General features: G+C 40.2%; 5 protein-coding genes across 10 annotated transcripts; 4 read left to right on the top strand and 1 right to left on the bottom strand.

Annotated features, from left to right (window-relative positions):
- Window positions 1–5,847: 5,847 nt before the first annotated feature.
- LOC114571279 (chemokine-like receptor 1) lies at window positions 5,848–7,851 on the top strand. Its single transcript, XM_028602160.1, has 2 exons — window positions 5,848–6,139; window positions 6,248–7,851. Exon 2 carries the CDS (start codon window positions 6,262–6,264, stop codon window positions 7,258–7,260), a length of 999 nt encoding a protein of 332 aa, XP_028457961.1. The 5' UTR covers window positions 5,848–6,139; window positions 6,248–6,261; the 3' UTR covers window positions 7,261–7,851.
- Window positions 7,852–9,358: 1,507 nt separating this feature from the next.
- rnf185 (ring finger protein 185) lies at window positions 9,359–13,039 on the top strand. Of its 3 annotated transcripts, none has more exons than XM_028602366.1 (7): window positions 9,359–9,456; window positions 9,838–10,060; window positions 10,816–10,834; window positions 10,950–11,062; window positions 11,200–11,254; window positions 11,667–11,784; window positions 11,876–13,039. In XM_028602366.1, exons 2-7 carry the CDS (start codon window positions 9,882–9,884, stop codon window positions 11,971–11,973), a joined length of 582 nt encoding a protein of 193 aa, XP_028458167.1. In that variant the 5' UTR covers window positions 9,359–9,456; window positions 9,838–9,881; the 3' UTR covers window positions 11,974–13,039. The 3 variants fall into 3 exon arrangements, with proteins under 3 accessions (XP_028458167.1, XP_028458168.1, XP_028458166.1); XM_028602367.1 differs by having other exon boundaries at window positions 9,410–9,456; window positions 9,835–10,060; XM_028602365.1 differs by lacking the exon at window positions 9,359–9,456 and having other exon boundaries at window positions 9,463–10,060.
- On the bottom strand, window positions 12,158–16,060 carry LOC114571433 (uncharacterized). Of its 3 annotated transcripts, none has more exons than XM_028602363.1 (2): window positions 15,636–15,736; window positions 12,158–14,017 (listed from the first exon to the last, which is right to left on the bottom strand). In XM_028602363.1, the coding sequence occupies exon 2, from the start codon at window positions 13,986–13,988 to the stop codon at window positions 13,305–13,307; it is 684 nt and encodes a 227-aa protein (XP_028458164.1). In that variant the 5' UTR covers window positions 13,989–14,017; window positions 15,636–15,736; the 3' UTR covers window positions 12,158–13,304. The 3 variants fall into 3 exon arrangements, with proteins under 3 accessions (XP_028458164.1, XP_028458165.1, XP_028458163.1); XM_028602364.1 differs by lacking the exon at window positions 15,636–15,736 and adding an exon at window positions 15,333–15,533; XM_028602362.1 differs by lacking the exon at window positions 15,636–15,736 and adding an exon at window positions 15,785–16,060 and having other exon boundaries at window positions 12,170–14,017.
- Window positions 16,061–18,030: 1,970 nt separating this feature from the next.
- On the top strand, window positions 18,031–18,754 carry LOC114571342 (homeobox protein goosecoid-2). Its single transcript, XM_028602239.1, has 3 exons — window positions 18,031–18,268; window positions 18,390–18,625; window positions 18,731–18,754. The coding sequence occupies exons 1-3, from the start codon at window positions 18,031–18,033 to the stop codon at window positions 18,752–18,754; spliced, it is 498 nt and encodes a 165-aa protein (XP_028458040.1).
- Window positions 18,755–20,223: 1,469 nt separating this feature from the next.
- On the top strand, window positions 20,224–25,648 carry ess2 (ess-2 spliceosome associated protein). Of its 2 annotated transcripts, XM_028601644.1 has the most exons (11): window positions 20,224–20,298; window positions 20,564–20,708; window positions 21,689–21,857; window positions 21,986–22,069; window positions 22,276–22,445; window positions 22,767–22,884; window positions 22,993–23,126; window positions 23,276–23,378; window positions 23,519–23,628; window positions 23,737–23,852; window positions 24,063–25,648. In XM_028601644.1, exons 2-11 carry the CDS (start codon window positions 20,604–20,606, stop codon window positions 24,340–24,342), a joined length of 1,389 nt encoding a protein of 462 aa, XP_028457445.1. In that variant the 5' UTR covers window positions 20,224–20,298; window positions 20,564–20,603; the 3' UTR covers window positions 24,343–25,648. The 2 variants fall into 2 exon arrangements, with proteins under 2 accessions (XP_028457445.1, XP_028457443.1); XM_028601642.1 differs by lacking the exon at window positions 20,224–20,298 and having other exon boundaries at window positions 20,305–20,708.
- Window positions 25,649–26,244: the final 596 nt, after the last annotated feature.

Here is a 26,244-nt window from a genome sequence, read left to right as displayed (position 1 = left end):
GTCTTGTGAGTAATATTCTCATTGCGTCATGCTATTTTCAATTTTAAAAGACTTGCCTTTTTATAGTTTGACCACAAGTGCGCAGTAGCGTATACAACAGTGTGCAATATGCTTTGAACAGAGATATCTTTACACCAGCCGTACATGTCCAAAATTTACGTAAGAGACTATTGGCTTGTGCATACAACATGCAACATTGCCTGTAAATATCTTCATCATCTGTCATTTTATCAGTGATAAAATGACCAAGGTATATCACCTTATTACACACACTAAGCATATTATTAGCCAATTTAAAATCAGGGTAGTTCAAACCTTTATCATCTTTAGTTCTACTGATCATGACGACACTCTTATTGGCGTTATATTTAGTATCATGATCCACACCATATACCGAACAAATTGTAAGAAGCTGATGTAATCCAGCACTACTTGGGCTAAAAATCACAAGGTCATCAGCATACATAATGTGGTTCACTACTGAATTACCAATCATGCACCCAGTATTACAGGCTCTCAACTGCCTGGACAGATCATCCATATAAAGATTAAAAAGAGCCGGTGACAAAATACCCCCTTGTCTGACTCCATTACCAACCCCAAAAAAAGCTGAGACACTATTGCCCCACTTTACTTGCATAGTCTGGTGAGCATACCAGTAAGCTAAAATTCTCACAATATACTTGGGCACCCCTCTTTGCCTTAATTTGTTAAATAATTTATCATGATTTATGCGGTCAAATGCTTTAGAAGCATTTAACACATAAGAACTGATGAGTTTTCGTCTCTATATTTGTTTACAATTTCCTTTAGAGCATATATACACAAGTCAGTGCCATGTTTAGCTTTAAACCCAAACTGGTTATCTGTGGTGTTAATAAATTCATTTAATCTGTCCAACAGAATGTTTTCTAGTACCTTTGATAATCGCTAAAGCTAGCCTATAGGCTAGTTATCTAAGATGCCGATCTTCCCAACTTTGTCCTTAATAACTGGAACTAAAAGAACAGCCAACATTAAGTCTGGCAATACACCATGTATCATAAACATGTGTTTGTAAAATTATTGATAGATACATAGTCTACACATTGTGTAAATTAAAGTGACATTTTCTGCGTGGATAATGCACCTTTTCAAGCCCCTGGATGGTTTTTTATTCAATTCTTCTGTACTTTTTAAAATTGTATAAATAAAGAAACGGAGAAAAAAAACTAGTTTAGTCTCTAAAATGCAAAAAAAAAAAATCCAAGGTGACCTCTTCAAGGGTTTTAAGCGGTAGGCTACACAATTTAAATATTTAGGTAGTACAAATACCTTAAATGGTGCTAAGTACAGTGCTTGGTTAGATGTACTGGTCATTACTTTTCAAGGTGCTGCAGCTACAGGTGTGGTTGCGCGGCGCGTGCACGATAGGCGGGCAAGCTGCTGATGAAGGCAGCTCAGCTGGAGCATTGAGCTGGAGGGTAATGTTCTATTTCGTATAGGCTTCGCCCTCTAAGGCTACGCTATTGGGTTTATCCCTTCGCGCATGCGCAGTCGTGAAGATTTTCTTTCCCGCCCTTGCGTACAGTACGGGCTTCAACTACGTCCGCAGATACTGTATATGTACAGAGCGGACCCGTTGTTCATCTCCCACTTTTTCTTCAAGCTAGCAGTATGAAGACAAACTCGACTTCCAGCGGTGTTCGCCTCTGCTCCAACTGCCGGACCGGCTACATCTTGCTGCCGGACCTCCATCCCCACTGCGAGACCTGCGTCGGTGCCGCTCACGCGGGCCCGGCTCTCGCCCCCGACACCTCCTGCCAGTTCTGCGCCTGCCTGCCATCTAAAGAGCTTAACCGGCGGGCGGAAGCTTACTGGCTTGTCAGGCTAGCGGGGAAGGGGATGGCAGCTGGGCAGACAGACGGCAATCCGTCAACACCCTGGATCTGCTGGAGGAAGGCTTTATCGACGAGCACGAGCCCGATGGCTCGATTCCCTCAGATAACGCCTCCGTCACCGGCTGTCCTTCCTCCCCCCTGGGAGGACTGGACCTTGAGACGGGGATCGATGCCCTCTCATTGCGGCTCTCTCCATCTCTGAAACGGCCGGGCGCACCGTTTCGGTGGCCTCCACCGCTAAGGCTCTCTTCTTGGATCTGCCGGAGATCATCAAAAGGCGGCAGACCAGAGAGGCATAGCGCTCCCGGCTGAGCTGAGCTTCCAGCCCCCGCTCTTGGCCTCTTGAGCGGGGATGTTACGCTCAGGAGCCGCCCTTCTCATGGGCTCCACTCTGGCCGCGCTTCACGGAGCATTCGGCCGTTCGTGGAGGAGGCTCTCTCTCTCCCAGCCCGGGAAACTGAAGGCTCCCGTCTCTCGCTACGTCCCGTTCACTCGGGTTCAAGGCGACACAGAAGTGGGCTTCCCTTCGATAACCCCCCTGGAGCAGCCACCGGAAACCCGCGCCTTTTCCCCCAGGATCAGGTATGCTAACCTCTGCCGTCTCCGCTATGGCCACCACTCCAGGAGCTCTTCCTCCGGAGCTAGCCACGGAGATTAGCAAGGCCATGACCGCCACCCTCACCCTGACTATGGCGTCCACGGTGGCGTTGTCCAGAGTCACGGCGTGGCAGACTGTGGCCCATCGAAACACCTAGCCCCACATGTCGCAGCTACCCACTGACGTCAGGCGCGAGCTTCTGTCCGGCCCCATAGCTCCCGATGGACTACTGGTTCAGCTGCTGGCGGGTCCCCCTGGCAACTGCCGTGGCGCGAGGACGCTCTGTCACAGCTGGACGGCGCGATATTTCACCTCCGGTGGTAACCCAGCGGCTGCGGGGCTCGCTGCTGAGCGGGAACGCTTGCAGAAATTAGGCTTGCCTCCTGCCGTGGTGCGCACTATCCAGAACGCTAGAGCCCCTTCCACTACAGCGTGTTGCTTCCCAACGCTGGTGCACGGAGTAGGAAGCGGAACATTAGTGGTTAATGATTTGGCTCCATCTACGGTCAAAGCCTACGCAGCGACCATCTCATCCTGCCACGAAGGCTATGGAGAGAGGATGGTTGTTGCGCACCCCCTGGTAAAGTGTTTTCTTGAAGGGGGTCAGACGACAGAAACCCGCCGTGCACCCTCTCACACCCCAATGAGACATAGCACTGGTGCTTGAGCTCTGGGAAGCCTCCTTCGAGCCCCTAGCACAAGCCTCTCTCAGGTTGCTGTCACTAAAAACGGCGCTACTCCTTGCCTTGACGTCAGCCAAGAGAGTGAGCGACTTATGTGCGCCGTCAGTTCACTGTCCTGCCTCTCCATTAGAGGGGACGGGAGCGCAGCCGCCTTGCAGCCAAACCCCTCGTTCACACCGAAAAATTCTAACTAATTATTTTCGGTCGAGGGTGTTTTTTCCCTCAAGGGTTTTTTTCCCCCGCCTCATGACAACGACGCGGAGGAGGTTTTCCACTGGTTATGCCCGGCGCGCGCGTTATCACGGCACGTTTTACGCACGGCGGACATAAGGCAGACACAGCAGCTGTTTGTACACTATAGGGAACACTCCCAAGGAGCGGCCTTTTCAAAACAGCGTCTGTCTCACTGGCTGTGCGAGGCTATCACCGAGACCTATAACACGGGCATCCGGGCACACTCTACGAGGGCACTGTCGGCATCGGCGACTCTGTTCAAGGACATGAAAGTAGCCGACATCTGCGCAGCGGCATCCTGGGCATCTTCATGCCCTTTCATCCGTTTCTATCTGCACGATATGTCTGAGCCCTCTATGACCCACTCGGTTCTATCCTCACTCAACGTCGAATAATACTCCGTTGTATGTGTGCTCTGCCTGCCTGCCTGCTTCCTCCTCCCCCCCCACCCCCTTTTTTTTGCTGTGGGTGCTGGGAGGAGAGCGGTGCCTCATATATATGTTGTCACTATCTCTCACTAACCATGCACGCCTACAATCATGATATGTACCGCTGCATGTGTAGGTCACTCGTCTGAGACCCTCACCCCCCCCCCTACACTGGGTGGCTGAGAGGAACATGGACGTCCCATAATTGTCAATCATTTACAACTCTCACTATCATGCACGCCTACACTCATGGCTTGGGCTTTGCAGCCAGTTAGGTCAAGTCTTTACCATGGCAGGCTTTTTTTTTACCAGAATAACGCTTCTGATGCGATCTTCTGCCAGTGCATGAGAGAGACAAAAAAACAAAACAAAAACAAAAAAGTCTATGTCGCAGGTGGCATTGACTACATCAGCTTCGCCCTAACCCAATAGCGTAGCCTTAGAGGGCGAAGCCTTGACGAAATAGAACGATAGTTACGTTATTGTAACTCCAGATTCTATGAGTATAGGCGTAGCCCTCTAAGATTCGGGCCACCTGCTCCTATTACATTAGCTGAAGAAAAAGCTGATGTTGGGAGATGAACAACGGGTCCGCTCTGTACATATACAGGATCTGCTGTTGAAGCCCGTACTGTACGCAAGGGCGGGAAAGAAAATCTTCACGACTGCGCATGCGCGAAGGGACAAACCCAATAGCGTAGCCTTAGAGGGCTACGCCTATACTCATAGAATCTGGAGTTACAATAACGTAACTATCGTTATGGGTGTATATTGTTTATTTCATGGTATTGGTTGTATCCTTAAATGTTGGCTATTATTCTGTTGTTGTATTAAGGGGGAGTTAAGACCTATGCCACTGTATCGCCATCAAAGACAAACTAAAGTTGTGAATTGAATAAAACTGATGAAATAGTTTTGGGCATTCATTTTTAATTAACCTGCACATGCATTACACTATGTAACTAAGTAGGCTACATTTACTCAAGTAGGCTACAATTTTGAGGTAGGCTACTTGTAATTTACTTTCCATTTTTACTTTCATAGCTGCTATATTCAAAGACTTACACATGAAAGCATCAGTCATAATAACAACACAATAACACTGCATACATAATGATATCAGAGTATAAATGGGGTTATTCTGCATAATGAGTATTTTTACCTCTGATACTTAAGTGTATTTCAGTGCTAATAATTCTGCATTTTTTATAAGTCAAACTGAGAATGCAGGGCTTTTACTTGCAATTTAGTATGTTGTACATTGTGGTATTTTTAGAATACCTTTACCTAAGTAAAGGATCTGAATTCTTCTTCCACCACCACTAAAATATGAAATGAAACAAATTAATCAATCCAACAATCAATCAGACTTTATTTATGTAGCACTTTCCATACATAAAAATGTAGGACAAAGTGTTTTCATACAACCTTACTGGTTTTACTGGCTACCTAATCATCTTAAAGTCTCCAAGGTTGGCTTTTAATATGATGTTATCAAAGATAAAAGAGGTACAGTGCTATTATCATTAGCGATACATATAATTCTAATGTCCTTTCTTAAGAGAATTCTGATGGACAGATTATAATTGTTTATCTTCACAAAGTATAACTTTGCTTTAAAAAGCAAGCAGGATTTGAGCACACTTGATACATTGGTAGTTCTACCAAAAGTTCTCATGTTACACTTCCAAAATGAATAGGAGTGTGTTTGTACATTTTGAGATGGTTAACACTGACTGAATTTAAATTAAAAATTGACTTCTAATTGTGATTTCTATGTATATTTTGTAATAATGTGGGATTTTCAGAATGATGTTCATGATGTATCTTTGACATTTTATCTTTCTTACTGCAGATCTATAGTCAACAAAGCAAAATGATTCCCTTTGAGTGACAAACAAGGAAATCACCCCTGACCTATAAGTTTTTGCAAACACTTGCACTTCTGGTAAAATGGCACACCCCTTGGTTAAGGAATGCGAGCTGGTGATTTCTTCACTTTGAAGGGTTGTGAAAAGGGAATGTCCTTTGTGATATTGCAACAGTTTACTTAAGGGCTGTTGGCCTTGAAATATCCATATAATATTACATTTATTTATTTCAATTATTTTGACCTCTGTGACTATGTGAACCCACTTAAACAGCTGAAAATTGTCTCACTCATAAATATAAACTGTGTAAGTGAGAGGAGGTCGCATCGCTGTGTAAATTTGGATTTTTTTTTTTTTCGTCAGTAACTGCCCAGAAAACAGAAGTGCATTTACCAAAAAGGGACGAAGGTACTTTCAAGTGATTGCTTCTCTTTCGAGACATTGCGTGAGTACTTGAGTACATTTTATATAATAAACTAAAATACAGTTTCTTGATAAAATTGTGAACTGTTATAATCATATATGTTTATCTTTGTATAAATACACATTTTAGGAAAAGTAACCAGCATGGCTGTGGATTATGTTGACTATGGGGATTACACTGCAGACAATGACACAGAGAACAACAACACTTCAACTGGAATACTGACTTTCAGTTCTCAGTCTTCTTTGAACCATGTTCTAGTGACAGTCAATATCATTATATCTATATTTGGCCTTGGAGGAAATTTATTAGTGATCTGGATTTGTGGATGGAAAATGAAAAGAACGGTCATCACCACCTGGTACATCAGTCTGGCCATTTCAGACTTTTTGTTCTGTGCCTTCTTGCCCCTGGAAGTGTTCTACATGATCACCTCACACTGGCCTTTTGGACTGTTCTTGTGCAAGCTCACCTCCTCAGCCCTGTTTCTCAACATGTACAGCTGTGTGTTTCTGTTGGTTCTGATCAGCGCTGATCGCTGTTTAATGATTTCATTTCCTGTGTGGTCACATAACCACCGGACAGTCCGAAAAGCATTTGGAGTTGTTGTCTTCATGTGGGTCCTTTCTGCACTCCTAACGTTGCCCTCACTGATCTTCAGACAAACCACAGTCCACGGCTCCATCACTCAGTGCCACACCAGTTACGTGAACCATTCCAGACACAAGGCAGTGGTCCTGACTCGATTCGTCTGCGGGTTCCTGATTCCTTTCCTAATGATTGTGTTCTGCAGCTCGGTGCTCTGTGTGAAGCTGAGAAGTTTGACTATCAAGTCAACAAAGCCTTATAAAGTCATGGCGGCACTCATCTTGTCATTTTTCTTGTGCTGGGTCCCCTATCATAGCTTTGTTCTTTTAGAGTCAGACTTGACAAATCACAGTCTGGAAGTACTTAAAACTGGCCTGAAGGTGGGGGCCACCCTGGCTGCAGCAAACAGCTTCATATCCCCAGTTCTCTATGTGTTCATTGGTAATGACTTTAAACAAACCCTAAAGAGGTCTTTGACATCAAGGATAGAGGAGGCAATGGCAGAGGATTTCCGTACAGGTTATTCAAAGTCTAAGTCAATGGAAATGATCTGAAATCAAGTTAAAACCTCTGCCATCAATGACAATGAGTATTTCACAGTACAGAACATGATTATAGAGCTGGGTGATATTGACAAAATCATTAGTCATGGCATGTTTTACCTTAGATGTGTTTACTGTATGTGTCATTGATTTATTTGATGATAAAAGCTTGTTGATTTTTACACAATATCAAATTTGCATTACACAGTGTTGTTGGTCAGCTATGAATTAGCCACTGACATTAATTCTTTCAACTTTAAAAAATATGTTATTTTTAATTTTTAGATTGTTTTATGAGTCTGAATAAATTGCTTGTGTTGTTATGCTGGCATATCATCTTGCTTCCAATTGCCCCTTTGCAGGACGAATAAAGTATTTTGAATTGTATTAAATTAATAATTTATGATATATTATAATTTGGTTGAGCTGACTGTGAATGTTAAAATTTTTTAAAACAAATATCTTTACTCTTAATCTTATTATAAATTGATGCATATTTAAAAAGGAAAGTAAACAATAAAGTGACATACTTACATTGTAACTTTCTTCTGCAAACTTCTGTAAATTTTAAACTTCCCTTAGATTTAATGTAGCCCTACTAGCAAGCTGTACTGTTGTATATTATTGCATTTGTTTTATTTTAAAGTTATTAAAACATATTAAACCTGCTCTTATTAATATTTGTAGATGGACAATGGAAAAGATACTAAGATAAGATGCTTGATTGGTGGAGCTTTTTTGTGCCAGCAATACTTTCTTACTCCCTGGTGCTACAGTATTGACATTAATAATAATAATAATAATAATAATAATAATAATAATAATAATAATACATAAGTTTTATATAGCGCTTTACATGGAACTCAAAGACGCTTTACAAACAAAGAAACAAACAAACAAACAAACAAGATAAGTAAATTATGGATAGGCCAATTGAAACAAGTGAGTTTTGAGCAGTTTTTTATAGGTGTCCAGTGAGTCCGAGTTTCTGATGTGTTTTTTTATTAGAAAAAAAGAACAAGGATAGGAAGCTTATTATTTATATAGCCTACGATACAGGCACATATACCAGTTACATCTAGATCTACACACATGCATCAAATAGTTTAGTCAATAAAATAGGAGTAGCATTCATTATTCCAGAATTTCATCTTAAAGTAGGGAAAGGATCAGTGATGAATTATCAGTTTACACTGGAGAATGATACATTTATCACGATGAAACCCCCCGCTTCGTCCGACGACTGAGCAGTTCGATAGGGAATCAAAGGCAAGGGCACGGGCCGGCGCACGTCAGTGATACGTTCTCAATTATATATCCAATATAATATATCCAATAAGGTTTTTCATTTGATTCACAATCTCGTGTTTCTGATATTGTCAAATCTGGTACGGATGTTCCAAGGTGCCAAGGAGGAGGGGTCTGGCATTGTGCTTAATGTTTGGGAACTTGGTAACCGTCATGTCGCTTTATCTGCGATAAAGAAATGCTTGCAATATTGTTAGCAGTATTAGAGTGGATAGAGGATACAAGACCATTAAGAGCAATCATTTGTTCAAACTCAAGCTCATCACTAGCTAGTTTAGCACAGTCATTCAGACCAGAGATTTTGATAGAAGTACAACAAACATAGGCCTACATAATTCAACGATTGGTCTTACGTTAATATTTGTATGGATACTGGCGCATATTGGTATCAAAGTTATTGAAATGGCAGATAAGGTTGCAAAGGAGGATACAAAAAATAATTACATTGATTGTCAGTTAGTTAGTTAGTTAGTTAGTTAGTTAGTAAAACAGAAGTCAAGAGCATTATTAAACAGAGATTGAGAAGGAAAGGTGGCAAAAGCAATGGGAGGAAAAGAGGAAAGGATGATAGTTTTACAGAGTAAAAAGGATGGGAGAAATAAGGTGTTCAGAAAGGAACAAGAGAGATGAAACAATATCAAGACCTATTTGGACATACTGAACTAAACAGTACACTATTTGAAATAGGTAAACACAATAGATGTGATTACTGTGGGCAAGAAGAAACAGTAGAACATGTTATACTATATTTTCAGAAATATAAGGAAGAAAGAAGGCATTTATTTCAAAAACTCACAAAGATACCAGTTGGTGGCGGTAAAGCACCAATGCATCGTTGTTTTCCAACCAAGAAGAAGAAACAGACTCGTAGCCACGCCCCCTGCCTTACACCCAGGATCGGTGAGTACGTAGCGCTACGGATGTGTGATGCAACGAGCTGTCTCAACTTCTCGCAACAAGTTTTGTTTGTTTTTTTAGATAGAAAATCACGTTTGGAACCAAATTTTGGATTTCCGCTGCTGTATCTGTTGTTTGTTGCTTTGTCAGACGTTGAAACTGTCTGTTTTCTTCTTCGCTTGCTAACGATAGCAACTACTTAACGACACTAGATGGGAGCTCACGTTAGCTAAGCAGTTGGTCGATTGTATTCGATTTCACTCATTTCTTTTTAAGAGTTATTCGTATTGAGCTCAGTCCCTCGTCTTCTCCTCTTTGCTGGCTACAAACGGTCATATACTGGGTCCCCCTATGTACTTATTTTGAAACGCTGTGTGCCAGCAGAGTCATTCCACCTGTACCCTCTCGCTGAGCGGATCTATCTGTAAATGGCCACCGCTGCCCCCCCTCCAGCTCCTGGCTCTGCTGCGGCCACTGAAAGCCCAAGTCCCGGATCCAGCAGCTCGACAGCGGCCGACAGCGGCAACCAGGACAGCACTTTCGAGTGTAATATATGCCTGGACACCGCCAAGGATGCAGTGATCAGCCTGTGTGGACACCTTTTCTGGTAAGAACTAAGTTAACGTTAGTGTCTGTGACACAGTTATAACCCACATCAGCTAAGGTATCAAGGCCAAATTCATGTAACTCATCTTACTTCTCATATTATTGAACAAGAGATGGACTGGCCAATATCAGTTTTGTAACTAACAACAACCATCATCCGTTGTTGCTGACATCTGGTCATGTGGACAGTGCAGTCATGGTGTAAAAGAGTGTTGATCCAAAAGGCATTTCTTTAAAGCAGAACCTGTTGTGTACTTAATTTAAGAGATTTACAAAAACAAAAGCATAACAATATTGTTTGACATTTGCTTCAGAAAACAAACAAGTGCTTTTCTAGAATAAAACAATGCTATGACTTATTAATAAATAGCATTATTTAAAAAATGAGCATGAACATCTGCTGGTGTAACATCTTGGTCAGTTCCATAAAAACTTGCCAGCCTCTGTAGCCAGGTCCACCCCTTCACATATACGTCTAGCCATCAGGACAGGTTAGCATTTGGTCTATCAGCCAATTTAGTTATTTATTTTCAAAGAGAAGTTAAAACCCAAAACAGAAAGCAGTTTTCTTCTTCAGTAGCTGAGCCCACCCTCAACTTTCAATTGTGAAGTGATTGTTTGTATTTGGATGTCATTTTTTAAAGTAAATGTTGTATATTTTGCACAGCCAGGTTGTTCTGGGAAGCCTGTCATGTTTTACTAATCAAACCCCTTCCCTCTCAACTCCCATTTTCCTTTGCACCTCCTCTTGATCAGTTGGCCTTGCTTGCATCAGGTAAGCTGAACCTCTTTGTTTTCTCATTTTTCACCATTTTCACATAACAATGCATTATTGATGGTATAAAACTGATGCAGAAAGTCAGGTCCTTAGAATCTTTGTCTTTATGCAGTGGCTGGAGACCAGACCCAACAGACAAGTGTGTCCAGTGTGTAAAGCGGGCATCAGCCGAGACAAAGTAATCCCCTTATACGGACGGGGAAGCACTGGTCAACAGGACCCCAGGTTGGTACTTTTGTGTTACAGCTCAGGCTGACTCTTACTGTATAAACACAATATATAACTTCTAAACCGTTGTAAAGGTATAAACCGTGCAAATCAGTGTAATCGTGGCTTTTACAAAATGTGGTTTTGTTTTATAGAGAAAGAACACCCCCTCGACCACAAGGGCAGAGACCTGAGCCGGAAAACCGTGGTGTAAGTACTTTGTAGAAGTATACTTGCATTGTAATAAAGAATATATATAGGGTTGCATTATTTGTTGCCAGATCAATACTTTCTTGATTCCAACCATGTTGGACAGCTGTTTCAGTGTCAGCTGCTGAGTAACAGAATGCATTTATGATGAAACCATTACATAGGATGTAGGTTATGTAGCGTAAACCTGTGTTTTATCCATTAACAAAAGAACATTTCCCACTGGGATCTATTAGATGCTAAGCGCTGAGGTGTAGAGACGTCTCTTGAGAATGATCATAAATTACACTGGCTGTTGCGTCACATCTCACTTACTGTATGTTAAACTGTACCTCAGATATTTTGAATATATGGCTTGACATTAAGAGAATCCACACACGTCTTCATGTTGATTATGAAATATGTTTCACAGGGCTTTCAAGGGTTCGGCTTTGGAGATGGAGGTTTCCAAATGTCATTTGGAATCGGTGCCTTTCCATTTGGTATTTTTGCTACAGCATTTAACATCAACGATGGCAGACCTCCTCCAGGTATTTATGTTTTACACACTTTACCATGACAACTCTGTGTCTTTTATCAATAACATATCAAATAACCTCTGTTAAACAATTTCCCAAACAGCGGCCCCTGGGACACCACAGCACATGGATGAACAGTTTCTGTCTCGACTCTTCCTGTTTGTCGCTCTGGTGATTATGTTTTGGCTGCTGATTGCATAAATGCATGGAAAGACAACATCTTGGGCCAACTCAAAAGATCTGACAGAGATGCGAAATTATGGCACATCATGACAGTTTGTGGCAATGTGATTCTGCCGCCTTTCTGGTTACTTTTGTCTCCTTGACACAAAGCGATGTGAGATTTGAATTAGGCAGGTTTTTCTAAAATCAGGATACAGTATCTGTGTTAACTCCAGGATAAAAAAACGTTTAATGTGAAGCACATAACTTTGGTTGCCTAATGTTTAAACTCATTAACACACTTGTTCTGCATCAGCAAACAATTTTAAACTTCATGCCGCTTGACACAACATGTCTGTCTCTGTTTTTTTAAATCAGTCACATGTGGGAGGTTGTTCATGTGAGACAAAGTGGAAGAGATCATTCTCGGTGCTCTCTTTTTGAGTATTGTTTTGGTATTATTACTGTATTTAAAGATACACTGCTAAACAGAATAAGACCAGTACTCTGTGCTCATTAACTTTTCCATTCATACTTCCAATCCCATAATGCTGTATATGGTCATTTCAGCCTACATTTGATCCATGTAATCATTTAAGGATAGCTTTTATTGACAATTAACTAATTGAGTGGTCGTAGCAGGAACAGCGCAGGTGTTACTAGAACATTAACAATGGCGGTGTTCTACTTGAGGGTCCCAGTAAGCCGACAGTACAATCATTAATTGTATTATTTACACCTGTGCTAAGAATGTTTTTGTTTTTATCCAGCTGGACCTGATCTTACAAATCATTCTTCTCATTGGCAAAAAATTATCAAAATCATACACGTTTTGCGGAATCAAAACAATGTTAGATATTGTCTTTATTTTAGATGTGATTAAAAAGAAATATGTTGATGCATGTAAGCAGTTGAAATATTAATTTATGAAAATGTTCCTCTCTAAAATGCCTTTTTTGCTTCGTCACTGTAATTAAATGTAAAATACTGTAGATTACAGAATTATTGCTGAAAGGAAGATGGCTGGTTGAACCTACCAGCCATCAAAATGTGAATTCACTCTATTGACAGTAAAGCTATGTAAATAAAGATGTTAATCATAGTCTGTTTGTTTTCCTGTTAATGTGTAAATCTGTTAGGGCTTCATTCTCTCATAAGCCTTACTCATCTAATAAACATGCAAATCAAGAAACTCCAAAATTCAACAACTTGCTCAATAGTTGTATGTTTAGTTATTCCTCAGTGTTAATTATTTCACATTAAAAAAGGATGTACTTCAGACTCAACCACTGTGTGCTGTAAAAAAGAAAAATATTTTGTGGAAGAGGTTTTTAGGAAGCAGAATAAAGTATAAAAATAGTCAGTTTGGCCTAGTCCTGTGTTGCTGGCTCTGGCTGTTTCTCTTGAGATCCTGGCTGTGCAACGTTGAACTCTGCTTCATACATAACCTGCTGGATCTTTATTTTTGTCTCGCACCTCTTCTGTGGAGCAAGTCTCTTCAGAGCGGGGACAAAGCTCAGAAGAAACAGTTCATCCTCATCCCGTGGCCTGTTGGGAAATGGGGTGCCATTGTCTTTGACCAGCCACTTTGTAGGGGATGGTGTACTTTGAGAAGACGACAGTGAAAGTGACTCTTGCATCAGGCGCCGTTTCCGTCCAGTTTTGCTGATGGGGGTGATCTGTGGGCTCGATGGCATCTTAGCCAGAACAGCCAGCTGGGCCAGCTGTGCATCTTGAGACATTGAAGGATACTGGGTCACAAACGCTACCTGGGACTTGAGGTCGGGTTGACCCACAGGGACCTTCATGACGGACTGCTTGGTCTTGACTGCCTCAGACAATGTGGTTTCTGCCTCGGCACTGCCAGATTCGTTGTCAGGATTGTCGTGATCATCGTCATTACTGCCGCAGATATCTGCCTCGCCACTTCTTGATCCAGTGAAGGGTGCGATAAAGTTCATAAGTTGTCTATATTTCCATCTACTTTGCACAATCTCTCCTTGCTTCTTGCTTTTGATCTCCATTCGGACTTCCTTCAAGTACCTGTCTCTCATGTTTTTCCATTTTCTTTTACACTCCTCAGCTGTAAAAGTAAAATAAGTAAGGAGCATGAAATCTTATAAAAAGTTGATGCACATGAATGAGAAAATAATACTGATAACAATGAGGCAGTCAGCCACCTGGACGTCCACCAAAACTGCATATGAGAAGGAATTTGACCACATGGTTTAAAAACTAGAATTAAAATATATTTTCCATAAAATAACATTCACAAAAATGTTGTGTTGATAAGTAGTCTGCTGCACAGATGTTCGCTGGGTACAGACAATTGGCTTGTGAGAAGAAACATGCTCTTCTCCACTCACCCAACAAATATTTGTTATAAAATATACCGTAATATGTTAAATAATGATGGTCAGTAGTAGTGGACTTCAGATTTGGTCTTTGGCTTAAAAAGTACTGCTGGGTTAACAAAACTCTCAGGGATATAATACAGCAGGAATGGTTAAAATAACAGCTGTACCTTTTACATAGCTTTTGGTCTATATCAATAATGAATGCAATAGCACTTCAATTGTTGTGAAGTTTATAATTTATTTTTGAGACAGTCAGAGAGGTGTTGATTATGACTGCAACTAATAATTATTGTCATTATTAATTAAACTGCCAATTCTCTTGATTAATTGTTTTGTCTATAAATCGTCAGAAAAGAGTCCCCATTACATTCCTGAAGTCCAAGATGGCATATTTAGATTGCTTGTTTTGATCCAAACCCCAAGCATATTCAATGTACTAGAAAAAAGGCAAACAAAAGCAGCAAATTCTCATTCTGAACAAAGAAATGTTTTGTATTTTGCCTTGAAAATGACTTATTATGAATTATTATGTGATTATCATAATTGCTGGTTAATCTTCTGTCAATCCTTCAATCAACTAGCCTACTCCTTTCAGCTCTAGTGTCGATTATATTCTGGTATTTGGCTTTAGATGGAACAATACACGCGGTGACTACTATTAACACCTATGGAAAGTTTTACCAAAAAATCTTCTAAATGTAAAATATGTGGCTGTTGTATTAGGCCTAAATTATATAGGAGTACCTAAAAGGGCCAGGAACTGTATAATGCACGTAGGTCTATATAATGGACAAAACACTACTTTATTCAAGTAAAGAATTAAGTAAATTAGGCTTTAATTATAAATCTTTATAAAGTTTCACAGAAGCTATACACAATTATCTTTGTTTTTTGGTCTTGTCATGCAATCTCTAGAGGTCAGTTTTAGTTCAACTCTGTTACATGCCGCCCCATCATTGGCCATGCCTCCGCGTGCACCTGATTATATTTCCGGCTGGGGCTGTCCCCTGGCTCTGACATGTTGTCATGTCGCCAACATACCGTAAATGTGGTGGAGCTGCCGCCGACGCTTCCACGAGAATTCAACTAGCTTTCACTTTATTTGAAGCTCGCGGCGTTAACGAGCGAGACGAAAAAGCACGCGGCTCGGTAAATACAGCGACGCTGCGTGTTTTCTCCTCCAAGAGCAGTGTTGGACGCGCGGCTGGCGGCAGAACACCGGACCGTGCCGTTCGGTGCAGCGCGGCCTACAGCATGCGAGCTGCGGCTGCTACCGCTAGCACGGTGCGCGCGACTGCATCGACACCATCGGCTGTACTCGTGCGGATAAAAAAAAATGCTTACCTGCAAGACATTTGTGAAATTACTCTGTCTCCAAGAAACACCTACTGCTCTCTAATGGCTGTGTTTAGTCGTTCTCGATAACATAGGCTAAGGAAATAATAACTGTCAGTAAAGTTGTGTTAAAGAAAAAAAAACTATCAAATACTCACATGGGAGACCCAGCACGGTACTAATGCTTCTCCAAGCATTTATCCGACTTTCCGTGCAGCGGTAATTAGGCAAAGTGACATTGTACAGCTCTGGGTGATTAAATACAGCCAATATTAACTTATCGTCCATTTTGCCCTAGTGCTGTGTCTCTGCGCGGACGCGGAAGCGGCACAGTCTTCTCCCGCCTTTTCCGCCCAGCTGCTGCCCCAACGCGAGTTATCGCGAGTAGCGAGCTGCCTGCCGCGCTGTGTCGCTCTGCTGTTCAATGGTGGGCATTGTAGTCTTTTGTCACAGGGGGGCGCACGACTCTGCATGTTGCCCTTTGTTATTATATCCAGACAGGGGTCATTTCAGCTTTTGCAGGCAGCACCCCGAGGTCCCAACACAAGTCACCATGATTAGCCCTTAGGTCACTGTCATCGTGGTCTCTTCTGAAAGGGAACTGTTTGTAGTTTTATATCAGAAAGTTTGTATAAGTGATAGCCTACTGAGCCTAATTTACAGAGGCACAAACATGTAAACAATGGTTATAAAAAAATAACGAAAGCAAGTTTAAAAGAAATACATTCCACTAGATTTGTTCATACAATTTTTCATTTTACAATTCTCTGCTGTACACTTTTACAAAATAAGAAGCTGTTGTTGCACCTTTTGTGTGATGTAGCTAATGCATTTAAAGATGAAAACAAATTACAAAAATAGTTATAGCCTACTTCTAGTTCTTCAAGAACCACTGTGTGTAATATTTTTCAGAAATGTAGGCTACTGTCTTGCAGCTTCACATCACGATAAGGCAGAGTAGCAATTACAATTTGATATAATACAATTATATACAATTTGTCACTAGAATTATCCAACATGTCACTTTAGGTTGTGTATTTGTAGAGTAATAGGGGGCCTGTAAAATTGCATGGTGTTGAATAGAACCATATCTGATGCACCACAAATAAAGTTATTAGAAACATTGAGTTTGACTGTTGATTACAGATGAAAATCACGTTAAGAGCTGTCCAAGCAGCTCCTTACAAATCTATAGAAAAACTGTATCAGCCGTGTGGGCGGTGGTGGCTTTTCGTTACTTTACCTCTTACCAAATATTGCTCTTACAACAACAAAATAAACCTTTATCATTCTAATCCCCAGTAATGAATTTTGAACTGTTTGAACCAATGTGGATGTGGTACAATTACTTCTATTGAGAACCATAATAACTGCTAGATAGCAATCTCACATGCTCCGCAAACTATACATCAACAATCTGGACGCTATTAAACCCAAGTGAAAAGGATGGGATGGTGTTTATTGTTATCTGTTTTCAAAAGCCTTTATAAGAGGAGCTTAAGACAGATTGTGGAAATCCATTAATTCTCTGGAAAAAAGGGTGTATTGCCTTGTATGAAATCAGAGGATTTGTTGAGGGGATGAATTTAACCTGTAATAGCTTTACCTTGGCTGTGCACATTGTCAGAGAAGTGAGACTGAAAGACTGCACCACACAGATAAGACGCATGATTGCGAATACAAACTACATTGAGGAGGGACCTCTTTTCTGAATTTACTACTATTTGTGTTTATCTGTATTGAGTAATAAGTACAAATCTATTAGTCTCCCCACACATGTCACTACTTGAGTCATTCATTCAACTGCCTACTGTGCTGTGTAATTAGTATGCACTGTTGTTAGTGCAGCCTCAACTTGTGTCATTTACTGAACATATCTACTAATTTGCACAAGATCATTGATCAAGCTTAAATAGGAAAGTGACATTATGAAGTAAATGTAAGAGCTAATCCTCAAATTCAGCATAACACAAGTCTCTGGCCACACCAAAAGAAATGTTCATCTTTAAATCCAGGTTTCTAATACCAAGCAATCCCCTTTTCTCTAAAACCTTAACAATAAGGATCTTAGGAGCTCTCCACTTCTCATTTTATGCAGTGAAATCTGATTTCTTTTGGAGAAAGGAATAAGGCAAGATTAACTGAATCTGCCGTCCTCCCTAACCTCTTCACAAAACTGCTCAGATTAGCTAGGAATTAAGTTTCAACCGTTTTATGTGTCTGGTCCACAGGGGGATTATAGTTTTACTATTTTTTTTTTTTTGCCTCCCAATTCCACTATAAGGGCCTGACATGCTGTTGTAGAGAGAGGAGAAGCAGAAGAGCAGCTGAGCCTGAACTGTCGAAAAGTGTGTCAATACCCTGCGATCATCACTGCATGTGTTTTATGGGAATTTCTTTGGAGATGGATGGACTGATCCACGTGGAGAGACAAAAGTTGCCTTTCACTATTGAAAACATACTGACCAAATATCCAAACAGCAATGGAGACAGACGATCATGTGGAACATGTAGCACTGGAGTAAAAGAAAAGGCAGTGAGTTCTGCTGGAGGCCATGCAGAGGCTGTGCATCATGCCTGCCTGTGCTGCTGCTACTGCTCCCACTGTGGAGACCTATACCAGACTGATTTCATTCATGAAGGTAAGACCAAACCCATTCTTTTTTTGAGAAGAGTCACAGCTGTTGACACGTTTGAATGTGGTTTTGACTTCAGTAATGCTTACTCTGCTCCCTAACCTTAAATCAGATCTCCTTCCTGCAGCCTGTCAGTACGGATGGTCCCCAGCGATGCTCACAGAGGCGTGCAGGCTGGGAGAAGTTCACAGGGAGGAGCAGTCACCCGGTCAGGTGCAGAGGCGAACCAGACGTCACCGCACTATTTTCACAGAGGAGCAGCTGGACGCACTAGAGGAGCTGTTCCTGCAGAACCAGTATCCAGATGTGACCACAAGGGAGAAACTAGCACAGCACACTCATTTAAGGGAAGAAAGAGTAGAGGTAAGACTTTCACATTCAGCCTTTCAACAAATAATGGTCCTGTTTTTACAGTGATAGAGTTAGATAACTTTCAAACTGCTCCAACTGAGTGATTCATTGTGCCAGCAATGGCAGATGGGCCATGACTAAAGATGAGTGCAAGTTTAAATACTTAATTTGAGCACTGATATGATAGCATTGGATTTCATAAGCTCTGGTCAATTTGTCATATTTTAATTATATGCCTGCCTGTGTTGGTAATGATGTACAATGCTGTTGTTCATTTAAATGTCAATACACAATGTTCTAAATAACATAAGTGCAGTCTGTCATGAAACAGTGAAACAACAACTAAACAACACATCTTTTTATTTGCCGGCAGGTTTGGTTTAAAAACCGAAGAGCAAAGTGGAGGCGTCAGAAAAGACTATCATTTGGTATGGGAAACACAGAAAACTAAATTTATAAGGACATATATGGACCACAACATTGAAAAAGGAGAGAGTTGTGTTATTTGTGTGAGCTTGAGTTACATAAACACAAGGATTTTTTTTATTGCTATTGTTATCAAATATAATAGCCAGACAAAAGTGTTATTTTTCATATAATAGACAAACTTTTTTGTGTCAGTCAAATCATGTGACAGTTGTGTAGCCTATTTGTGAATCTGATTGGTTGAGCGCATGATTGAAGGTCTTGCAGTATATGCTGATACTAAATCTTGAATCTCTAAATGGGTTGTTATAGGTTGCACTGGTTGTTCAAGTGTGTCAAGTGTCCTTGAGAATAAATAAAGTTATTTTAAGAGAAATAGGAAATTCATTTTTTAATACAAACCACAACACATCCAATTTAAAGCACCAAACCAATTTAAAAGCTGACATGCAGTGAGGATGTCCGAATACAATTAAATTATTTTACTAATTTATATTTTTAGCTCAAACACTCATCTATAGTGTGTAGGAAGATAAGTTGAACACTGTCCAGGCTCTTCAGCAACTTTTATCACACATATCAGTAAGTCAATTTAAACCGGTGATTGACAGTCTGGGAGCTCAGGAGGTTATTAGTGGGGTCACCAGTATTTATTTTATCGTTATTCTATTATTCAATAAAATAAATCACAGATTCCTTTACAAAAGATAATATCAGTATTGCATTCTTACACAAGTAGATCTGGCATAAACACAGAAACATTTTCTACAAAAATATTATGATTACACTGATGAACACAACTTTTTATCTTAAGGTTATAGTGAAAATGAACTCAGATTATTTTAATTTGTCTCCTATATATTATTATCATTATGTATGAGAAAAGTCTTTATATTTATACTGGAAATTTCCTAAGACAATAAACTTTAGGTGTTTTTTGTGAAGTTAGTTAGCGTACCACAAACTGTATGTGCTTGTTTGCAGGCAATATGTATCAGAAAAAAAAGGACATGTTGGAAGAAATGAAACTACTTGGGCTAACAGGAGCAGGAGAAAAGAACATACTGTAATGTGGTAAAAGTGGACGAGGCAGAGATGCTTGGTCAGCTTCCTAATGAGAAAAAAAATCTGACACTCTTGACACTGTAGTAGTTAACTAACTCCAAAAGATGGCAGTAGAGCAACATTAAGGATGCAAGCTGCCGTTTGAAGCCTAAGTAGAAGAAGAAAAACAGCCTACGTCCACATGTACGTCAATGGTACGTATTACGCAGGGTACTGCGTTGTTTGTATGTTGGTTCTGAAGTTAGCCAATCTAGTTAGCTAGCCAGCTAACTGCAGTGCTATTTGGTTACTATTAGTAAAAGTCACGTAGTCTTAAATATCTAGTTACATACTATATCTTTTAAATACTAAACCTGTGTTTCTCAAGTACAGTAGCCGCCTTCAGTTTAGATTCAGTCGGTATTTGTCGTGGTAGTATAGCCGTTAGCCGAGACTAACAGGATTCTCAATGGAGGGCAGCGCCAGCGTGAGGAGAGCGCTTTCCGGGACTCTCGTCCCTATGACGGTCACAACAGTGGCTCTCCTTCAACATCAATCCGAGCAGAACGAGAACGACAAGGGGAAGGTGCAGAGAAAGGTCCTCGATGAAGAGGAGTACATCGAGGTAACGTAAGCTAAATGATAGTTGAAGGTTTATGATACAACTTAGGGACGAACTATCGTCAGTCATCACCAGACAACATGACAGCAGTGCTGTGTTTTCTTGGTTAATCATATGTGTAACGTTATCTAACAAACGTACATTTTATGTTAATGCAGTTTAGTTATACAACAACTCTTTAGAGCCCTTAAACTTTATCACCTAGCTAGGCAAATCAGAGGTAAAGTTAACGTTACCCCACCTCCTGTTTATTTTGGAAAAAACAAGATGGGATCCATACCAGCGTGACGTCAGGAGTCATAGCATAGTATAACAAACTAGATATGGTATGATATACTCGGATTATGATATACCATAGATTGTGATTTTTTTAATTTATTACTCTAATAATATATTTGATATGATTTTGTCACATTAAGGTGGTTAAAAATGCCCGTGTATCCTGCTTTATCACATGATGCCATCCTTTATATGAAACTATTATTTGATTAATCAATAAACAGATTGACAAAAAGGTAAGGGGCTACAATATTGAGAAATAATAACTACATTTTCAAGTAAAAAAGGCTGAAGGTCATCTGGTAATCGCTTCCCAAATGTAAGGATTTGCCGCTTTTCTCCGTTTCATATCATTGTATTTTGGATATGTTTCTGTTTTAACTGTCAGGCAGATAAAACAAGCAATTTAGAAATGTCTTCTTGGCACTCTGGTAAATTGTGATTGGCACTTTTCTCTATTTTCTAACATTTCATCGACCAAAGGATCAATCGCAAGAATAATTTGCAGATTAATCAATATTTACAAACCTGTTTTGGGAACTAGGAAGCCAAGTAATATACCTGATTGAGTGAGCATTGCATGAGAAATACATGTCTACAATTATTCTTTGTTGCACAATAACAATAGTTGTATAATAACAAAGAGCATGCCATTATCTTTCCTTATACAAAGTTAAATATACCTACCCGTCTACTTCTAACAGAGTTTAGAGAAGATCATCCAGCGGGACTTCTTTCCAGATGTGACTAAATTGCAAGCGCAGAAGGACTATCTTGACGCAGAGGAAACTGGTGACCTAGAGAGAATGAGAGAGATATCCATAAGATATGGATCATCTTTGACAAAATCTACACCACGGTCTACAGCGCCCTGTGAGTAGTATGACCAGGGAAATTGAACACTGTATTTTCATGCTGTTATACCTTACTTGCAGAACAAAATACTTGGTCTGAATGCGCTTTACACCTATTTTTTCCCCCCTTTCGTTCCTCTTTGAAAGATGTGACACCAGCAAGCTTTGAGACGCCAGTGGGTCACTCAGGGTCTCCCTCCTCCTCTCATGGCAATAAAGGTTTAGATGGCGGTAAGTATTTAATTTTCTAAGATAAAAAAAATAACCTGATAACATACCATTCTGATCTCTTTATTTGTGTGTTCATATGAATACTTTAAAACCCTTTATTGCAACTTACTTAAATCATGTTTGGCAGTAATCTTCTAATGAATGGACTTACTTACTTAATGCTTAACAGTAATTTATCCCTATTTCTATCTATGGTGTATTTTTAGAGAGCAAGGATGATGGCAAGGAAGAGAAAGAGCTGCCCTGTCTGGATCGCTTCCTTGCTAAAAATACCAGTGAGGATAATGCATCGTTTGAGCAGATAATGGATCTGGCTGAAGACAAGGAGAAGCTGAGGCATTACTGGTTATATGAGGCCGAGGCTGAATACAAACAGGTATGTATGTGCAAAGCTAAAAGCATGAATTCAATTCAAAGCAATTAATAAAAAGTATGGATTACAGGTGGGCTGATCATAGAATTCTTTTAATTTGATTAAAATTAGATTTTGAGTAAATTGCCCATGACCTAATTGTTGGATGTAATACTTCAAGATTAAGTTTGTAGCTTACTCCTGCAAGGAAAAAATCTTTGATGGTTATGAGGGCTGCATGATTTTGTTTGCAGTGGCAGTTGATCACTGTCAGTGATTATTGAAGTATTGGTACACCCCTGGACTACACTGGAAACATTTCTAAACACTTTTGATATTTTTCAGCGCCATGACGAGAACCTTGCTTTACCATCAGCAGAGAAAGCAGCACTTGAATGTGTCAAAGCCGGACTCGAGACATGGGAGTACAAAGCAAAGAATGCCCTGATGTATTATCCAGAGGGTAAGAAGACCAATGACATAAATCCCTATTGTATGTAATTGATCAAATTTAGCTGGGAGAGAAAAATTTAATTTTCATGTGTTTTCACATTATTACTCTTTTATTCAGGTGTTAAAGACGATGATGCTCTATTTAAGAAGCCACGGGAGGTAATTCACAAGAACACACGCTTTGTTGGAGACCCATTCAGCAAAGCTCTCAACAAAAGCCAGATTCAGCAGGCTGCTGCCCTCAATGCACAGGTACATTTTAGGACTACAGTATATGAAAACATTTATGTAGTTTTGTTTTGGCCTATATGTGCCACATACTTGTGAATGAATTGTCTCTGCGTGGCTGTTTATTCTCTGTTAAAGAGTGATGTAGCTGATGTATTGTGTTTTCTGTCCAGTTCAAACAGGGTAAAGTCGGCCCCGATGGGAAAGAGCTCATCCCACATGAATCCCCAACAGTGAATGGATATGGTTTTGAGAATATGCCGTCCCCTGCACCTGGTAAGTTGGTCTTAAATTCCTCCTCAACATACAGTAGTAACAGTCCCGAGACAGATGGAACTAAATGTTGCCTTAAATGGCTCATTGAACAACTATTTAAATTTAGAGTAGATTTCTGAAAGCTGTTTCTATCCCCTCAGGTGTAGCTGAGTCGCCTCTAATGACCTGGGGTGAGATCGAGAGCACACCATTTCGTCTGGATGGATCGGACTCCCCGTATGTTGAGAGGAACCACGGTCCATCATTTAAGGTACTGAACCTACAGTGGTAGCTGTAACGAATCATTGTTTTGTTGTTGTTTTTTTTCAATTATTTGTTAGGTTGTAAAATGTTGACATTTATAATCTGTTTCTAAAAGATTCCAGAACCAGGAAGAAGAGAGAGGCTGGGTTTAAAGATGGCCAATGAAGCTGCCGCTAAAAACCGCGCTAAGAAACAGGAGGCATTGCGAAAGGTTACAGAGAACCTCGCAAGGTAAAGACACTTGACCTTCTGCACTCTTGATTATATCTGCTTCTACAAGTGCAAACGGTTTTCTGCATCTGTCAACTCCTGTCTTTTAAAGGGACAGTTTAGTTTCCATTTGTTTTGTTATTTTAGGCTACTTGTTTTCTTTATTAGTGCATTTGTGAAGGAATTAATACTGTTATAAACTAACTGACCACATCGACTTTTGTGTTGCAGTCGTACACCTAAAGGTCTGAGTCCAGCCCTCACCCCCGCCCTGCAGAGGCTTGTAAATCGGACATCCAGCAAATACACGGACAAAGCTCTACGAGCGAGTTACACCCCATCACCCTCACATGGCGTCACTGGCTGCAAGTCTCCCTTCGGTGGTCCATCCACTCCCTCAGGAACTCCAACACCAGACAAAGCCAAGACTCCGAGCTCTCAGGACCTTACATCACTCACAGACAATCTGCTGCAACTCCCCAAGAGACGAAAAGCCTCAGACTTTTTCTAAGTAAGAGAAGCTGTTCTCTGCTGGGATTGTATAAAACAGACATATTATAATGTGGAGAATTTGATTAAATCTCAAATTAAAGAGCACATCTTTCAGCTGGATGACTGGATAAAGAAATGCACAGAGGACTGAAGACTTTTAAAGGATTTATTTGTTACATGTTTGCACAGATGAGACCCCTGTGAAATACATCTTGGTATCCAAATTCTTTTTAATTATAGTTTATTGTTTTATCCCAAAAACAAGGTTTCATAGATTTTTGTACAGTTTCTTCCACTCCAACAAACTATTGCTACCTACCCAGCATCACATGCTTACATTATATTAATATACTGTAATTATAATCAGTAGCTGTTTCTGAGAATCACACATACAAATGGGATTTCAACGCACGACATCCGATAGCTGTCACCCAGCTTTCCATAAATGCTGCCATGACATTTCAGTGTTTGTCTCTGCATTGTAGAAATTACTTAAATTTTTTGCGTGTTTTTGCCCTATGTTGAAAATAATGTTGGACATTTTGACTAAAAAGGTCTGTAAAATAAATACCATGTATCACCAGATGACAGCTTTGTCAATTAGGTCTGTTCTACCTACTACTGGTGATAGAACAGAACTGTAAATACTAACTTTATACCTCCTTTTTTCAAGAAATCTTAAAATGTATAGGCTTAACCACACTGTTCTGTGCTTCAACTACAGCTAGAAATACTCCAACATGCCCTCAGTCTGTTTTTTGGAGCATTAGAGGTTACAGGGTCCACAGCTAGATTTATTATAAGATGAGGCTGTCCTGTTGGTTGGGAAGTCAACACACACTCTCATTGTTCATCATTTTGAGTCGGCTGTGGACATTATACTTACCCTTAGTACATAACGTTGTATGGTGAATGTTTGATTTGCATGTTTATTTCTTGTAAAAACAATGCTCATATGCCCACATGTAAATGGCCTTTGATGGTATGATTATGCACTTTATTTATAGCCTTAAGATGGGTGTTAGGACATTATTATGTATTATTTTACAAAATGATAACAAAAGTAAGCCATACAGTTTCCTCAAAGACATAGGCTCACTCCTTCTGATAATTGCAGTCTTGGAGTTTGACTCTTGGGCTATCACACAAGGTCAATTAGGTCAGCCTGTCCAAGGAGGAGATGAAATGGAGCACATTTATTATTCAGGGTAGAAATTCTTCTTCAGTTTTAGTACGAAGATTTCTTAAAGATCCCAAATAAAAAATGGGCAAATCTCATTCTATGACTTTTGGTGAAATAAAATTAGGTGGCTTGGTTTTAGAATAAATCTCTTCTTAACTGGAGTGATGGAATGATATGAGTTCTTGTACATTTGTGACCTTGAGGTAAACCATTTTTATCAATGCATGTAACTATATTTTTTTATTATTACAATCTTCAAAGTCTATCCAATGCGTAACCAACTGAAAACACCGCCCTGTGTGCCAGCAGCTCGCATTATTCTGTTAGATAAACTGCGCCAGTCATCACCGCCGCCTTTGTGTCATGCTAAGCGCTCACTGATAATATTTTGGTTTGGATTTATCCATGGATGTATAGCATTCATTTCAAAACAATCTCAACGGGTGCACAGAACACAATGGTTATGTATGTCACACTGGGTACAATGCTGCATTCATATGGTGGCGGAATAATCGGGAAAATGAGTTTCCGACTGGGAAAATTCACATAAATGCCCCCTCAAGTCGGCAACATTTTCGCTACACGACGTGCCGAATTGGCGTCATACTACGCAGTAACATTGCGGGCGGTATGCAATACGTTATTGCATTTGAAAAAATTCTCACATGTAATTTGTAATACTTCATTGTAACAGTTAGTTGCTGTCCATGTAGTAACATAGCAAAGTTATTTAAGTAA

The sequence above is a fragment of the Perca flavescens genome, chromosome 16, assembly GCF_004354835.1.
Source record: "Perca flavescens isolate YP-PL-M2 chromosome 16, PFLA_1.0, whole genome shotgun sequence".
Taxonomy (NCBI): Eukaryota; Metazoa; Chordata; class Actinopteri; order Perciformes; family Percidae; genus Perca; species Perca flavescens.
The sequence above is the reverse complement of the archived record's forward strand: the minus strand, read 5'-3'. Positions and strand labels throughout refer to the sequence as shown.